The following is an 18,650-nucleotide window of genomic DNA, read 5'->3' on the forward strand; positions in this document are numbered from 1 at the left end:
AGTATATCTGCTCTCTAGCCAAAAGGCTATGTGTTCGAATCTTGTCGTGGGCATGGATGTTTGTGATTGTCTCTGAAAATACTAATGGTGGTGGGCAGTAGATGGTGTTTGTGTAGTTGCAGTTCACTATACTTGGTGGATTGACTGGTGGACACGGAGATTTGTAGAGTAGGTGTCCTCCCTCGATGAGTCCTTGGGCTCCTTGGAGGTGTCGCATAATAATAATAACGACAGTACTGTAAAGGTGCATTTGATATAGTTCCATAATTTTTGTTTTATCCTTTCTATTATTATGCTTATTATATAAACATTTTTTATTTTATTTAATTATTTTTTCTCATCAGAGGCTAGTTTAAACATTTAACAAGCAGTTATACTTTATCATACTGGTGTAGTGTCATGTAGTTTGTGTCTTGTTCATATACACAGCTTTTCCATGAATACTATTACAACATCTGCACACCGTCTCGCTGCCCGCAGAATTGTGCAAGCCCAATTCGGTTACTGGCACTCTGCATAGCCAACATTCATGTGTTTACCATTAGAGGGAGAGAAAGAAAGAGAGTTGTCTAACTGTATGGATTAACATGCAGTGTGAAGATTATGAGATCCATATAGCTATAATAATGATACAGAAAATGTATCTGACTGACAAAGAACAGGCCGACCACACTGCATTGGGCAGGAACAGCTTGTGAGGGCTGTGAAGCACACTGCTATGGGAACTGAGAAAGTTATATTGTGTGAGAGAGAGATTCATTTCACAGAGAATGAAGCCACTTGTACTAAGTGATGACCTGGAGTGAGGGCCTATCGTTATTCCACTGGACACTTCCTAACACCACAACTTATGCAGCAGAGGGTGATAAAATCAAAGGTACTTCTGTGATGGTACGTGAACAACAGACACAGAGATATCCTCTTCACAGATAAGAACATTTTCACTATTGAAGAGTCGTTTAACTGCCAGTACGATCAGGCATGTGCCCTGGATGGTCGCACAGCATGTGCATAGCACCCAAGATTCAGAGAGAGATCATCAATCCTACTTCAGTGATGGTTTGTCGAAGGGTGATGTATCAAGAAATATTCAAGTTTCATTTCTGTGAGAAAGAGGTTGAAACCTCTGCCAAAGAACAAGGCACCATTCTGAAACCTGTGGTATGGTCACTGAACACCTTGTTTCACAGTAGACAGTGGACCTTCCAACAGGACTCATCTCCTGTACACAAGGCAAGAACCACACAACAGTGGTTAGAGGCAAACATGCCCAACTAGTAAAAAAAGTTAAACACAACAAAAGACTAGAAACAATCAATTACACATATTAGATGTTATCTTAACTTCACAATTGGTACACAAATAAGTAACAAGAATAGAAACTTTATCATTACTGTATGTGTTGGAACACTGCTAGTTGTTGCTGTCACATTCTGTGGCATTGCACGTGTCATATCATAGGTCTGTGGCAGTTAGATTATTAATAAAAGCAGATCAAACTTGTAAGATTAAGCCTTGATTGTTGTTACATTGTGTGAGGCACCTAAGCATTTGCAAGGCTTCCTTGAACTTTCTTGGAAACCATTTATGATCACTATATGGCATTTTTGTTTGTTGCTGAACTACTTATGGCTTGTGGTAGTTGTGTGGGGTGCCAAACCTGATTTATGCTTTCTTCTTTTTTTGATGTCTTTTACATGTTCAGAAGTGTGGACTTGACCTTTCTGTCTTTCCTACATAGCAAATGCCACAATAGCAATGAATCTCATAAATGCCTGGTTTTTTCATGTGGTGATATAGAGGTTTGGGTTGATGTAAGAATCTGGAGATTTTATGCAAAGGTAAAAAGCCACTTTGATGTTGTACTCCCAGATCAACTTAGCCACTGTAACATTCTTGATGTAAGGTACCATGATTGCATTCTTACAATCTTGTTTAAGTAAAGGAGGTGTATTAAGATTGTTGATTGTCTTGGGTTCATAACTATTAAGTGCAAAGTTCTGTCTCAGTTAGAGCAGGTCTTCATTCCTCTTAATTGATGTGCTAGATATATTGTATGCTCTATCTTGTAATGCTTTAATCATGCCTGTCTTTTGTAATGGATGATGATGTGAGGCGGCATTTAAAAATCTTCCGTTGTGGTAGGTTTTCTGTATACTGAAATGGATATTTTTTTTCTTCATTTATTTCGACAAGGATATCAAGAAACCTTTTTTGTGATCTTCCAATTCAAGAGTAAGTTTTATATTAGGATGGAAGCTGTTCAGATAATCTTTGAAATTATTTAACATATATATTGATCCTGTCCGTGCAGTTAGCCTAATGGCTGTGCACTTCATAACCATATGCCTGGGGAAGGAGTGTCCTAGGTTCGATTCCCATCGGTGACGTGAGGAGCTGAAGTATCTTCCTCAGCCATAGCCAAGGTAGCCAGTCTTGGGCATGGACAGTAGGGTCCCCCCCCCAGTTTAACCTGGGGTTTTTCATCCTGCAAAGCAGGCAAACCGGCCTTGAGAACTCAGCACTACAGGACATAGGATACACCGGGGTGTAGGGCTGACCACCTTATCCTGTGAATGGTTTGAGATCCGATGATTAATAAACCCTCGATACCACAAGGTAAAAGAGAGAAAAAGGAAGATGAGATACAGATTGTTCCTGACCACCTGACCAAACAACGAAAATATTGTCAATGTAACAATAATGAAATTATTGTTTCTTCTGATAGTTTTTAATTATATTCATTTTGGAATTTTCCATAACTATGTTTATTGTGGTTTTCCATTTGTCCGGAAATATGAAAAAAAGTTTTCCATAACAGTGTTTGAATGGTCTTACTGTGTCCAGTGGGAAAAGGTTTACAAGTAGATTAACTATGTCATCTCTAGGCATATTGGTGAAAAGACTGACTACATCTAAACTTGCTAAGATGTCTGAAGACTGTATCTTTTACATTTTCAATAAACTGTAAGCTATTTTTTTTACATATGATTCTATTTTTCCTATGTGAAGTGATATCAGGTTCTCCAGATATTTTGCTGTTTGAAGTCGGGGAATCTCTCCCATCTACAACTGGCCATAATGGAATATCTTTTTTGTGTATTTTTGGTGCACCATAAATTCTTGAGACTAATGGATATTTTGATAATAAAGATTTTTTTAATTCTTCTGGCCAGTTAAGTAACTTTTTGATAAAGTCATTAGTTTTATTATTTGTGTGCCATGTGGAATCTCCCAGTCTAAAAATAAATAGGTGCTGGAATCTTCTAATAGAGTATTCATTTTTTTTTATGTATTTGTCTGTATTCATAACCACTGTTGCATTTACTTTGTCTGCCTGAATTATTGCTATGTTTATCTCGTTGTAATTCTTTAAGACCTGTTAACTCCAGTTTTGGTATATTTCTATGTGATAATTTAGATTTTAGCAATAAAGCTGAAGTCTGTGTGTGGGTGAGGCCTGCAGAATCTCTTGGAAGATTGCATGTTCCCTTTTCAGTTTGAGCTATAATGTCTACTTTTGTAATGTTCTATGGATAAGCAAAATTAAAATCTCTAAGTTTTTATACTGGTTACTGTATATACCAATTGTGAAGTTATTATAATATCTAATATCTGTAAGTAATTGTTTTTAGTCTTTTGTTTATTAACTTTTTTTTACTAGTATCCCTGATGATGTAAGTCCGACTTACGAAACTTGTAGGGTTATAATTGCTTATAATTGGTTATAACTCTTTATCTAAAATTTAGTCTCAATACTGAAAGCTTCCCATAGGTATATGTTTTCCTGATGACCTTGATATAGAGGATCAAAAGGTCAAGTGTTATTTTCTTAATTGTAAGTGATATAATTGCTCTAACATGCGTGTTTTTGTTTCATAAATTCTACACAGATTAGTTTAGATCACCGGTTAGAATGAGACAGCTGCAGTTTAAGATATGGAAACATGTTTAGAAAAAACTTAACATTCACATGCAGTTCAAGTAACCCAAATGTTGCTTTATTTTATTTTTTTATATTTTAGTGGAATGCATAGGAATGATGAATGCCAGTTCTGTGAGATGTAAAGCTGTGAGTGAGAAGGAGATCCCTGATCAATTGTATAACTCTCTTCTGCACAGCATTGAGCATGTTTAGAAAAGCTCCTGGTGTATGATTGAGCTTGTATGGAACTAGTAGTGACAAGTGTAGCATCTTGAGCTGAAAAGGATGCAAGTTTTTTAGAAACTGAAGAAGAAATTGATATGATGTGAGAGAGGAGTGGAGTGAATCTGTGAAAAAGGAAGTCATCAGTTAATCAGATTCTAGATAGCATTAAGCTTTCTTAGAGAGAGATTTTAGACGTCCCAAATGTGTCAGTAATATTCCAAGGTTGAGTTGCATGGCTTGAAAGAAAGCCTTCAATCCATTTGCAAAGGATAAAACCCTCTGTTCCACACCCAATCAGATGTCCCAGGAATGTCAAGAGTAACTGCATGGCTTTTGTCCAAAGATGGGTAGTGATGATTAGGAAATCAGCTTTGGATCAGGAGTGATGAAATCTGGACTTCTCATCATTGATTAAATGGTGGACATCCACATTGTGAAGATTACCTTCTCCATCATTTCCGATTGAACTGAGGTAAGATGTGTTGGATGATAATTTGTAGAGTCACATGAGTTAGAAAGATTGAAAAGGTAGTAGGGATATGTTAATTTTGGAGCACAAAAAGACAAATTCCCTTGTATTCACATAATCCTACCTGCTCATTCTTAGATTTTTTTGTGTGTTATTTAAAGGAAAAGCAGAGTTAAAAACATTAATCTACTGTGACTGGAAATGTTTGAGTGCTCTCAGCAAGAGCTCATCTACAAGTTGGACGTGTGCCAAGATATATATGAAACTTGTATTGATTTTGTTCATCTCAAAAATAATAACACTTTGCTACTACTATCTTATTTTATTCAATAAATACTAAATAATGCATCAAAATATTGTTCTTCTGGAAACTTAATATTTAATTTCTTTTACAGTTAATAGGTGTCATTGCAGAACCTTCTGTCATTACAGTGTTGCTGAAACATATTCTTCAGCTTATACCCTTCTACCTTATCTTCGTAAAGATGTATCGGATTCTGATAAAGGTGAGTTATTATTTTGTTTATTTTAAGATTTCCATTTTGGATAATGTAAGAAGTTAAATAAAAACAATTGTAATAAATAAAAATTTATGGATTCTATCTTTTTTTATATTAAACACCTCTTTTGTATTGAAATCTATGCCAGAATATCATTTCTTCTTCTTCTGCTTAATGTGCTGGGCCCATTGGCTTAACACATTAATTGATGAGAAGAATAATAATTTGGTTTCATATCACCATAATCAAATTCTTGATATATACTCTCAAGAGATAAATAATACAGGATGCTATAATAGTACTACATGATTAAGTTTACATTATAAATACAACTGTGTTATAACTAATTCTTTTTATTATCCTGACGTTTTGATCTTCATATCAAGATCATCATCATCTGGAGCATACACAAATATACACAAAAATTCTCTACAAGACCTAAATAAAAAACAAAGACAAACCAGACTCAATAAAACTATCACCATTCTCTACATTGAAGGGACATCAGAAAAAATAAATTCATTGCACCTGTAACATACCATATATAGGAGAAATAGGACACACAATTGCTATCAGACAAAAAGAACATAAACGACACATTAATATAATAATTAAGGTTAAGCTGGCCTTTCTGATCATGCCCTTGAATACCTTACATAGAATTAACTGGAAAAGCACTAGTTGTGTACATCACACCAAAACATGGTATGAATGCAAATTTAAGGAAGCCTCTGAGATCATTATCAACCACTCCAATCTGAACAATAATGAAGGTCTAAAAATCCCATACATGTGGAAGTAATATATTCAACCCATGGAACCTTCCTCTCTAAGAACAACTATAAACAGGACTGTAGTAAATCCAGGATCCTACATCAAAAATAACAATTGTAATGCTGAAAATAGAACATCGTTGTTACTGAAAGAAAACTATAAGAAAAAATGTTTATTCGTGTTATCTTAAATTAAATCTAGCTTGATGTAATTTATAATTTTTTTTTTCCCCACAAGAGGTCATGCCAGTAGAATAACATGCGATCAAATCATCGTTTCTCTCGCTTACAGTTTGTAATGTAACTCAGGTTGTCTTGTATATTTGTGTATGCTCCAGACGATGATCTTGATATGAAGATCGAAACGTTGGGATAATAAAAAGAGTTAGTTATAACACCCTTGTAAAATCCATAATTTCGAAAATGAATTACATTATAAATAATTTCCTATCAACACCTTTCCTCCAATTTAGTCTGTTATTTGTTACTATTCTTATTTTGCTCTTCTGAGATGCTTTTTGAGAATGGCTGACTTGGATAAAAACACCCAGCAGGAATAAATACTAAAATGTCCTATTTTGTAACACTAAAAATAGGACATCATTGTTACTGAAAGAAAACTATAAGAAAAAATGTTTATTCATGTTATCTTAAATTAAATCTAGCTTGATGTAATTTATAAATTTTTTTTTTTCCACTAGACGTCATGCCAGTAGAATAACATGCGATCAAATCATTGTTTCTCTTGCTTATGGTTTGTAATGTAACTCAGCTTGTCCTGTATATTTGTGTATGCTCCAGATGATCATCTTGATATGAAGATTGAAACATCGGGATAATAAAAAGAGTTAGTTATAACACGGTTGTAAAATCCATATTTTCAAAAATGAATTGCATTATAACTAATTTCCTATCAACACCTTTCCTCAATTTAGTCTGTTATTTGTCATCATCATCATTAAATTCCTGCCATGTATCCTCAAGGGGTGTACAGGATATGATATTGCTACATGAAAAATTTACATCATTACTAACTTCCTATCTACAATTTTCCTCCAAATCAGTCTGTTACTTGTCAAGACTCCAACATTATCACATCTTATATTTCTATCGTCTAAGGCACTTTGTACCGTATCCATCCATCTATATCTTGGTCTTCCTCTGAGTCGTTTTCTTGCCAACCTGGCAGAGAACACTTGTTTTGCTAATCTTTCTTCGCCCATTCTGTTTAAGTGACCATACCACCTGAGTCTGCTAACACATTCCTGGATGGTGACAATGTCAAGTTCTTTCCTAATATCCTCGTTTTTAATATGATATTGCCATTGATGCCATCTGTTCATGCCTATAATCTTTCTCAAGACTCTCACATCTGCGGTCTCTAGTCTTTGGTCAAGTGTTTTACTTCTCACCCAGCTCTCAGATCCATAAGTTAACACTGGTTTGAACACTGTCTTGTATACAGCTAATTTAGTGTTCTGACTAATTTCTCTCTTATTCCATATGAATTTATTTAATTGACTTCCCACCATACCAGCTTTGCTGATTCTGTTGTCTATTTCTATATTTTTTTTACCATCTTCAGTAAAAATTTTTACCATCTTTATCATAATTTACCATCTTCAGTAAAAATCGTGCCTAAGTAGCTGAAATTTTTACTTGTTCCACAGGTTCTCCATTCACAACACAGTTGACATTTTCAATGATTCTGCCTATTTTCATTGTCTTTGTCTTTTTATTGCTGACCTTCATACATATCTATTACAACAGCTATTCAATTTAGTCAGAGAATCTTGCAGACTTGTAGCGGATTTATTTAGAAGTATAACATCATCCGCATAAAGCAAAGAGCTGACATTAACATCTCCAATTTTGATATCATGTTTAATACCACTCTACTTCATAATTTGATCCATATAGATAATGAATAACAGAGGGGATAATGTACATCCTTGTCTCACACCAGATTTAACATTAAACCATCTTCCTGTACCTCCTTCAATTCTAACTGCTGACTTACAACTCAAATAAAGACCAAGTGTTGCTTGATATAATGCCCCATTGACACCATATAACTGCAGCATATTGAATAGGTTCTATCTTGGCACCTTGTCATATGCCTTTTCCAAATCGACAAAACTTAAATACAGATCTTTGTTATATTCCCATGCTTTCTCGACCATTTGTCGTAAAGTGAAGATCTGATCCTGACAGCCTCTATTTGGCCTGAATCCAGCTTGTTCTTCACCAAGCTTTTCTTCCACAATTCTTCTCAACCATTTCTCAAGTATACTTGCATAGATCTTGCCAGGAACACTCAGTAGGGAAATACCTCTGTAATTCTCACATTCAGTTTTATTTCCCTTTTTGTATATGGGTACTATGAGAGCTCTACTCCAATCATCGGGAATTATTCCCTCTGTCCAGGCTTTCTGAACTATGCAGTGCAGCCACTGTAAGACTCTTATACCACCATAATTTAGCATTTCTGGTCGAATATCATCTACTCCTGCTGCCTTTCCACATTTCAAGCCTTTGATGGCTTTTTCTACTTCAAGTATGGATATGTATTCCTGACTGCATGCCTGGTCACTGTTTATTACCACTGTGCTGTCATCACTGCTTGTTTCATTTAGCAGTTTTTCAAAGTAATTACTCCATACTTCAAGGATATCTTTTTCTCCCGTTTTCATGTCACCTTTATCATCTGTAATTCCTTTTACAGCACTCTTTCCTCCATTCCTTAGCTTCTTCAACAACCTCTAGAATATTTAGCCACCTTCTTGATATTTATTTTCTATATTCTTGCCAAAGTCCTCCCATGACTTTTGTTTAGCTAGTTTTACCCAGTGTTTAGCATTCTTGCATTTGTCTCTATATTCTCTAAGAGCACAAGCTGACTTATTTAAGAGGAAGTTTTGATATGCTTTCTTCTTTTCCTTCACTGACTCTTTAACTTCCTGTGTCCACCAGGGAGTTCTGATTTTTTTATCCTTGCAGACAACTTCACCACATGCCTCTCTGGCAGAATCTATCAGTGTTTTCTTCTGAGTTTGCCACTGACTCTCCAAGGTTTGATTCCTGTTCTCAAACTGTTTCATTTTTTCTTCAATAATCTTTGTGTATTTTAGTCTACAGTTCACATCTGAGAGCTGCTCCACTTTTATTCACTTTAAAACTTTCTTACATGTTATTCTTTTCAATATGAAATTCAATTTTATCCTACTCAAGACTAAACAGTGATCACTTCCAATTTCAAATCTTCTGTACACTCTGGTGTCCTGCACCAGGGAGACAACATCACTATCAACAATAACATAGTCAATGAGACTTTTCTTATTCCTAGCCTCTTCTATCCATGTAAATTTGGGCACATTTTTATGTTGGAACATGGTGTTAGTAATAACCAGTCCATGACCTGAGCAGAAATCCAAAAGGTATTTGCCATTATTATTAGCTTTGCCCTTTTATCCAAATTTTCCCAATATATTTTTGCATGTCTCACAATCATTTCTTACTCTGCTATTTAGATCCCCAACAAGTACCAACTTTTCCTTTTTCATTGTGTCAGTTGCTTTTTCTAAAGCATCAAAAAATTCCTCCACTTCTACCTTAGTTGAACCTTCTGTGGGACCAGAGGCATAAATAAGTCTCATTGTCTAATTCTCCATTCTGATATTTGCCACATTACTCTACTTGAGACTGCCTGCATTCAAGAAGATTAGCCTCGTATTTTGTGTTGAATACTATGGCTACTCCTTCTTTTCCTTGATTGTCATTGCCTGAATATAACATTTTGTATTTATTGCTCAGAAAGGTCTCACTAGTTTTTGTCTTTTTTGATTCAGTCACCCCTATTATATCGATCTGGTATTTATCCAATTCCTCAGCTAACTCCATTTCTTTGCCATTCAGGCTTCTTATGTTGATAGTACCGATCTTTAAATTTGGTGATGTTGAGTTGCGCCTTGCTTTCAGATTTGTTCCAGTAGCTGACTTTTCGCTGTTCGACCTGGTTCCCTGGCGAAAACAACAAGGGCCTTGTTTAACCGGGCAAACCCCAGCTGGCATGAAATTTTCTCATGTTTTATCATCATTTTGTATATTGGTTTAAGCTAGTAAGAATATAATTTGGTCGGCTAAATCCCAAATTGCCAGCCCATCCTCTTTTGTTCAGTATCCAGATAGATACCCAACAGGGTGCACCACGAGAAGGTGAGAATTGGACATTAGGTCAGTAGCCCTGGTCGGTTCTCCACATTCCTTTAAAATCTATGTGGAGTTCTCCTCTCAGTTACATAGCTTTGACCCTTAAGCACCTTTAGTTTATATTTCATAACTGCTCTCGTTCTTACTCTTTTAATGCTCCTTCTACACCTTGCTTAATAAGGTTGCACGTTCATCTCATTCCATCTTATTTTTTCATTGAATTCTTGGGACATATTGAGATACTGTATCATTTGAGCTTCTTTTCAAAGCTTCTTATTCTTATTCACTGCTGTTATATCCTTCCCATTCAGTATATAATAACTGTGCAATCAAAATGGCATTTCTCCTGAGTTTTCATAATTTTCAGCTTTGTAGCTAAGTATGTAACCTGATCTAATTTGAACATCCGTATAGTTTTCTACTTCACAGGTTTAGTCAGGGGTGCACCAGTAGTGTCTAGCGCCTGTGTGCAAAACTGTAGTTGGGGGCCCTATCCCCCCCCCCCTCCAATAAAAAAATCACTTTTAAAAAAAAAAACTTTTTTTAAAGTATTTCCTCCTCTTTAGCACCATTACTATCCTGGTGCCTGTGTGCATCACATACGTTGCACATATGGCCGGCGTGCCCCTGGGTTTAGTACCACATCATCACGGTCACAAATTGGTGCCAGAACATTTACATCCTTAATTAAGATCCTTCTAACAGTGGGATCAAATTCAACACTCTTTAACCTCGAGTTCCATCTTTCAAATGCTGCTTGAGAAAGTTGTGTCACAACAACAGCTCAATTATCGGTATTAGGGCCACTATTCTAATTTGTGTGTCAATGACATAGGGAAAGATTTAGGAGGGGATATTCAGTTGTTTGCTGATGATGCAAAACTAGGAGAGCAATAGTTAATAAAGGTGATGTAGATATCTTGCAGGATGATGTAAATAAATTGGCATTGTGGGTAAAGGATAATGATTGTCAATTCAATATTGCAAAATGTAAGATTATGCACTTTGGGTTGAAATGGTTGCATATGGTATATCATATTGATGATATTAGATTGCAGGAAATTGAGACTATGGAGTTGGCAAAAATGGTGGACAAAGAGTTGAAATTCGGAGGGCATATTGGAAAAGTTGGCTCAAAGGATTACTTGGATGCTGAAAAACATGCTAACAAAGAACATGTTATTGCACCTCTTTATAAGGCTATGAATCAGCTGCATCTTGACTACTGTGCACAGATTTGATCACTTGCATTTCTTGGGAACGAAGAGGTGGAAGAGAGGATTCAGAGAGAAGCGACCAAGATGGTGGCAGGTTTGTGGGTTACAAAATTTAGTTGAAAGGCAGAAAAGAGGGGATATGATAGTAACTTTTAAGATATCAAAGGGGTTTTATAAAATTGATGCAAGTGAAAATTTTCAGTATATGACAAATAATCAGAACTAGTGACCATAAGTATCCCATTCAGGGCATGGACATTTGTAATTGTCTTGAGGTAGAAGATGAATTTCATCATCCAATGTTGGACCCCCATTCCACTTATGGGAGTCCTGAAGTGGCTTGAAAAAGTTCATGTTCTATAGAATGGAGTTTTCAGATTATATAAAAAATAAAATAAAAATTAATTAAAAAAAAGGATGAAATCCTTAACTCACCTACAGTACTAATTTGGTATACAACCTTTCATGAGTGGGAATCACATAAAAAATAAATAAATATAAATCTATATGAAATAAAGATAACTAAATTTTTCATTTAAAAGTGAATAAATACAAATTAAACATGAGAAATAAAAATTCTTGGAAGATCATTGACCACCTTAATGCTGTGTGTGTGTGGAGGGGGGGGATTAGTTTTGCTTGAAAAAGGAATCCAAAATAATTTGCTAATCTTTTTTAACATAGTAGAGTAATTTAAAGTTTTCTATATAAAATTCTGTTTTTATTCTTTAAATGTTGCTTATAACGTAGAGAATCCAGGCACTTCAGTTGATAAGAATATACTTGAATCTGCCAGTTGCCATGTGCCAATTGTTTACTCTCTCAGCTGATTTTGTTCTGAATAAAAGTTTTCTTAAAATTGAAAATTAAAAATAAAATTAATTGTTAAGACAATAATTGTATTGGTACAGCAGATGCAGATACATTGAGAAGATACAGCTACATCCATTTGTTGTTGGCTGGGATGATCGGTTTGCTGCTTCTTTCCCGCTCCAGATAGTATTAATTACTTTAATTTTGGGTAATTTGACAGTGCAAATGAATACTTTTTGCCTTGATATATAATGAATTATTGCCCTTTGAAAGAAAAGTTGAAAAGCATAACACTTGTAAACACTTATATAAGCAATATTTTGTTACATATTCCTTTAAAAATCTGCTGCAATAATTTCATCTTGTTAGCTTAGTTCTGTATATATCACTTTTACTTTTATACTGACAGCTTATTCATTAACTGCTCTTCTTCCAACTTAGAATAAAATCTGTTATAACAAATGCAGGAAAACAAATTTGTTTTCCCTCCCTGTATATTTCTAAATATGACACCCACCGATGAAAGGTTTTTGTAAACGCATAATACATAAATCCCATTGTTGTGCTAAGCAGAGGAGGTTTATCTATTTTTATTAGTTTTATTTTGTATTGTATTTTATTTATTTTGACATAATCCAGAAACCCTACTCTGTTAACTTGTGGAATTTTTCAAGCCACTACAAGACTCCAGTAAGAGGGGCAGTTGTCTCACACCATGTGAAGAAATTCTGTCTTAGGATAGGCATCACAAGCATCCATACCCATTGAACATGGAGCCACTTGGTTGGAAAGCAGATGCAATAACTGCTTGGCCAACCAAGCCAGCATTTGTTTACTTCCTGGTTTATGCATTAATTTTATTTTATGCTTTTCTAATTAATGTTTGTAATTTAAGATAATTAAATTAATATAATTCACTATTCTAGTCATCATCATCATCATCAAATTCCTGCCATGTACCCTCAAGGGATGTACAGGATATGATAGTACTATATGAAAAAAATTACATCATTATTAATTTCCTATCTACAATTTTCCTCCAAATCAGTCTGTTACTTGTTAAGCCTCCAACATTATCAGATCTTATATTTCTATCGTCTAAAGCACTTTGTACCATATCAATCCATCTATATCTTGGTCTTCCTCTGGGTCGTTTTGCTGCCAACCTGGCAGAGAACACTTGTTTTGCTAATCTTTCCTCGCCCATTCTGTTTAAGTGACCATACCACCTGAAATTAGCTCTGCTAACACATTCCTGGATGCTGACAATGTCAAGTTCTTTCCTAATATCCTCATTTTTAATATGATATAGCCATTGATGCCATCTGTTCATGCCTATAATCTTTCTTAGGACTCTCATATCTGCAATCTCTAGTCTTTGGTCAAGTGTTTTACTTCTGACCCAGCTCTCAGATCCATAAGTTAAAACTGGTTTGAACACTGTCTTGTATACAGCTAATTAGACCTGACATTCACATCTCCAATTTTGATATCATGTTTAATACCACTTTCCTTCATAATGTGATCCATATAGATCCATATTTAATATACCATCTTCAGTAAAAATCGTGCCTAAATAGCTTAAATGTTTTACTTGTTCCACAGGTTCTCCATTCACAACACAGTTGACATTTTCAATGATTCTGCCTATTTTCATTATCTTTGTCTTTTTATTGCTTACTTTCATACCATATCTATTACAACAGCTATTCAATTTAGTCAGAGAATCTTGCAGACTTGTAGCAGATTTATTTAGAAGTATAACATCATCTGCATAAAGCAAAGAACTGACATTAACATCTCCAATTTTGATATCATGTTTAATACCACTTTCCTTCATAATGTGATCCATATAGATAATGAATAACAGAGGGGATAATGTACATCCTTGTCTCACACCAGATTTAACATTAAACCATCTTCCTGTACTTCCTTCAATTCTAACTGCTGACTTACAACTCAAATAAAGACTAAGTATTGTTTGATATAATGCCCCATTGACACCATATTACTGCAGCGTATTGAATAGTTTCTCTCTTGGCACCTTGTCATATGCCTTTTCCAAATCGACAAAACTTAAATACAGATCTTTGTTACATTCCCATGCTTTCTCGACTATTTGTCGTAAAGTGAAGATCTGATCCTGACGGCCTCTATTTGGCCTGAATCCAGCTTGTTCTTCACCAAGCTTTTCTTCCACAATTCTTCTCAACCGTTTCTCAAGTATACTTGCATAGATCTTGCCAGGAACACTCAGTAGGGAAATACCTCTGTAATTCTCACATTCAGTTTTATTTCCCTTTTTATATATGGGTACTATGAGAGATCTACTCCAATCATCGGGAATTCGTCCCTCTGTCCAGGCTTTCTGAACTATGCAGTGCAGCCACTGTAAGACCCTTATACCAGCATACTTCAGCATTTCTGGTCGAATATCATCTACTCCTCCTGCCTTTCCACATTTCAAGCCTTTGATGGCTTTTTCTACTTCAAGTGTGGATATGTATTCCTGACTGCATGCCTGGTCACTGTTTATTACCACTCTGCTGTCATCACAGCTTGTTTCATTTAGCAGTTTTTCAAAGTAATTACTCCATACTTCAAGGATATCTTTTTCTCCCGTTTTCATGTCACCTTTATCATCTCCAATTCCTTTTACAGCACTCTTTCCTCTATTCTTAAGCTTCTTTTACAACCTCCAGAATATTTTGCCACCTTCTTGATGTTTATTTTCTAAATTCTTGCCAAAGTCCTCCCATGACTTTTGTTTAGCTAGTTTTACCCAGTGTTTAGCATTCTTGCATTTGTCTCTATATTCTCTAAGAGCACAAGCTGACTTATTTGACAGGAACTTTTGATGTACTTTCTTCTTTTCCTTTACTGCCGCTTTAACTTCCTGTGTCCACCAGGGAGTTCTGATTTTTCTATCCTTGCAGACAACCTCACCACATGCCTCTCTGGCTGAATCAATTAATGTTTTCTTCAGAGTTTGCCACTGAATCTCCAAGGTTTGATTCCTGTTCTCATTCTCTTTCATTTTTTCTTCAATAATCTTTGTGTATTTTACTCTACAGTTCACATCTGAGAGCTGCTTAACTTTTATTCGCTTTAAAACTTTCTGACATGTTATTCTTTTCAATATGAAATTCAATTTTTCCTGCTCAACACTAAATAGTGATCACTTCCAATTTCAAATCCTCTGTACACTCTGGTGTCCTGCACCAGGGAGAAAACATCACTATCAACAATAACATAGTCAATGAGACTTTTCTTATTCCTAGCCTCTTCTCTCCATGTGAATTTGTGCACATTTTTATGTTGGAACATGGTGTTAGTAATAACCAGGCCATGTCCTGAGCAGAAATCCAACAGATATTTGCCATTATTATTAGCTTTGCTCTTTTCTCCAAATTTTCCAAAAATATTTCTGTATGTCTCACAATCATTTCCTACTCTGCTATTTAGATCCCCAACAAGGACCAACTTTTCCTTTTTCATTGTGTCAGTTGCTTTTTCTAAAGCCTCAAAAAAATTCCTCCACTTCTACCTTAGTAGAACCTTCTGTGAGACCATAGGCACAAATAAGTCTCATTGTCCAGTTCCCCATTCTCATATTTGCCCACATTACTCTACTTGAGGCTGACTGCTATTCAAGAAGATTAGTTTCGTATTTTGTGTTGAATACTATGGCTACTCCTTCTTTTCCTTGATTGTCATTGCCTGAATATAACATTTTGCATTTATTGCTCAGAAAGATCTCACCAGTTTTGGTCTTTTTTGTTTCAGTCACCCCTATTATGTCGATCTGGTACTTATCTAATTCCTCAGCTAGCTCCATTTCTTTGCCATTCAGGCTTTTTACATTGATAGTACCGATCTTTAACTCTGGTGATGTTGAGTTGAGGTTTGTTTTCAGATTTGTTCCAGTAGCTGACTTTTCGCTGTTCGCTCTGGTACCCTGGCAAAAACAACGGGGGTCTTGTTTAACCGGGTGACACCCCAGCTGGCATGAAATTTTGTTATGTTCTACCATCATTTTTTATTTTGGTTTAACCAATAAGAATACAATTTGGTCGGCTAAATCCCAAATTGCCAGCCCATCCTTGTCCGTTCAGTATCCAAGTAGATACACAACAGGGTGCACTACAAGAAGGTGAGGATTGGACATTAGGTCAGAATCCCTGGTCGGTTCTCCGCATTCCTTTAACGGCTATGTGGAGGTCTCCTCTCAGTTATACAGCTTTGACCCTTAAGCACCCCCACTATTCTAGTTTATCATTAAATATTAAGTTTGAAAATAAATATGTAATGGTGCATTTTACAATATGTGAGATCTTGTAAATTATATTATGTATATATATTTATATGTATGTTTATGCTTGAAAAGTTGTATCATTGTTTCAGTAGAAAATGGTTGTATTCTGGAGTACCAGTGAAGAGACTGTTCGTATATTAGCATTTCTGTGCATTTTCCGCATCGCACGGACATCCAGTTATCTAGAAGATACCTTAAAGGTAATTTTTATGTATTCTGTTAAATGGTTTTTACTTTCTCACAATGTACTAATATCATGCAACATCATATTGCAGTTATTAAATTGTAATCAGTTTGAATTTGTATTAGTATTATGCAAATCTTGACTTTAAGAAATTTTTGTCATAAAGACGTTATCATTAAGCACAAGGTTTATTTGTTGTCATAGGTAATTGGTGGTAGTTGGATAAGCTCAGTACAGCATCCAAGTCATGTTAATCTGAGGATATAAAATTCAGGCGTAATAGTTGAGTGCCACACAGCATAGCCTGTGTTAAGAAGGATTGGATACTGTATTGTATGATCAGGTGTCACATAATGCAGTATTAGTGCTACTGCAGTTTGAATGAGATTGAAACTTTTGGCTTAGAACCAGCTGTTGAGCTCAGTGATAACCAAGTTCATTTTGTGGATCATTTTGGAGATTTTAAAGAACTGTAAATTTTCTTTAAAATCCCAAAAATCATCATCATCATCAAATTGCTGCCATGTACCCTCAAGGGGTGTACAGGATATAATAGTACAACATGAAAAATTTACATCATTACTAATTTTCTATCTACAATTTTCCTCCAAATCAGTCTGTTACTTGTCAAGACTTCAACATTATCAGATCTTATATTTCTATCGTCTAAGGCACTTTGTACCATATCAATTCACCTATATCTTGGTCTTCCTCTGGGTCGTTTTCTTGCCAACGTGGCAGAGAACACTTATTTTGCTAATCTTTCCTTGCCCATTCTGTTTAAGTGACCGTACCACCTGAGATTAGTTCTGCAAACGCATTCCTGGATGCTGACAATGTCAAGTTCTTTCCTAAAATCCTCATTTTTAATATGATGTTATCATTGATGCCACCTGTTCATGCCTCTAATCTTTTTCAGGACTCTCATATCTGCAATCTCTAGTCTTTGGTCAAGTGTTTTACTTCTGACCCAGCTCTCGATCCATAAGTTAAAACTGGTTTGAACACTGTCTTGTATACAGCTAATTTGTGTTCCGACTAATTTCTCTCTTATTCCATATGAATTTATTCAGTTGACTTCCTACCATACCAGCTTTGTTGATTCTATTTCTATATTTAATTTACCATCTTCACTAAAAATCGTGCCTAAGGAGCTGAAATGTTTTACTTGTTCCACAGGTTCTCCATTCACAACACAGTTGACATTTTCAATGATTCTGCCTATTTTCATTGTCTTTGCCTTTTTATTGCTGACCTTCATACCATATCTATTACAACAGTTATTCAATTTAGTTTGAATCTTGCAAACTTGTAGCGGATTTATTTAGAAGTATAAAATCATATGGATAAAGCAAAGAGCTGACATTAACATCTCCAATTTTGATATCATGTTTAATACCAATTTCCTTCATAATGTGATCCATATAGATAATGAATAATAGAGGGGATAATGTACATCCTTGTCTCACACCAGATTTGACATTAAACCATCTTCCTGTACTTCCTTCAATTCTAACTGCTGAATCACAACTCAAATAAAGACTAAGTATTGCTTGATATAATGCCCCATTGACACCATATAACTGCAGCGTATTGATTAGCTTCTCTCTTGGCACCTTGTCATATGCCTTTTCCAGATCGACAAAACTTAAATACAGATCTTTGTTATATTCCCATGCTTTCTCGACTATATGTCGTAAAGTGAAGATCTGATCCTGACAGCCTCTATTTGGCCTGTATCCAGCTTGTTCTTCACCATGCGTTTCTTCCACAATTCTTCTCAACTGTTTCTCAAGTATACTTGCATATATCTTACCAGGAACACTCAGTAGGGAAAATACCTCTGTAATTCTCACATTCAGTTTTATTTCCCTTTTTATATATGGGTACTATGAGAGCTCTACTCCAATCATCTAGAATTTGTCCCTCTGTCTAGGCTTTCTGAACTATGCAGTGCAGCCACTGTAAGACTTTTATACCACCATACTTCAGCATTTCTGGTCGAATATCATCTACTCCT

At 35.4% G+C, this 18,650-nt stretch overlaps 1 protein-coding gene across 1 annotated transcript in view; it reads left to right on the forward strand.

Annotated features, from left to right (window-relative positions):
- Window positions 1-18,650, forward strand: part of Noc2 (Nucleolar complex protein 2) — a 173,640-nt gene that overhangs the window by 65,019 nt on the left and 89,971 nt on the right. Inside the window, exons 7-8 of the mRNA XM_090407937.1 lie at window positions 5,015-5,125; window positions 16,539-16,646. Coding sequence (XP_090264063.1) covers window positions 5,015-5,125; window positions 16,539-16,646 — 219 coding nt within the window. The remainder of the gene's footprint in view (window positions 1-5,014; window positions 5,126-16,538; window positions 16,647-18,650) is intronic.

This window comes from Typopeltis vanoorti, chromosome 2 (assembly GCF_054136105.1).
Source record: "Typopeltis vanoorti isolate ZY-2024b chromosome 2, IOZ_Tvanoo_1.0, whole genome shotgun sequence".
In the NCBI taxonomy this organism is placed as follows: Eukaryota; Metazoa; Arthropoda; class Arachnida; order Uropygi; family Thelyphonidae; genus Typopeltis; species Typopeltis vanoorti.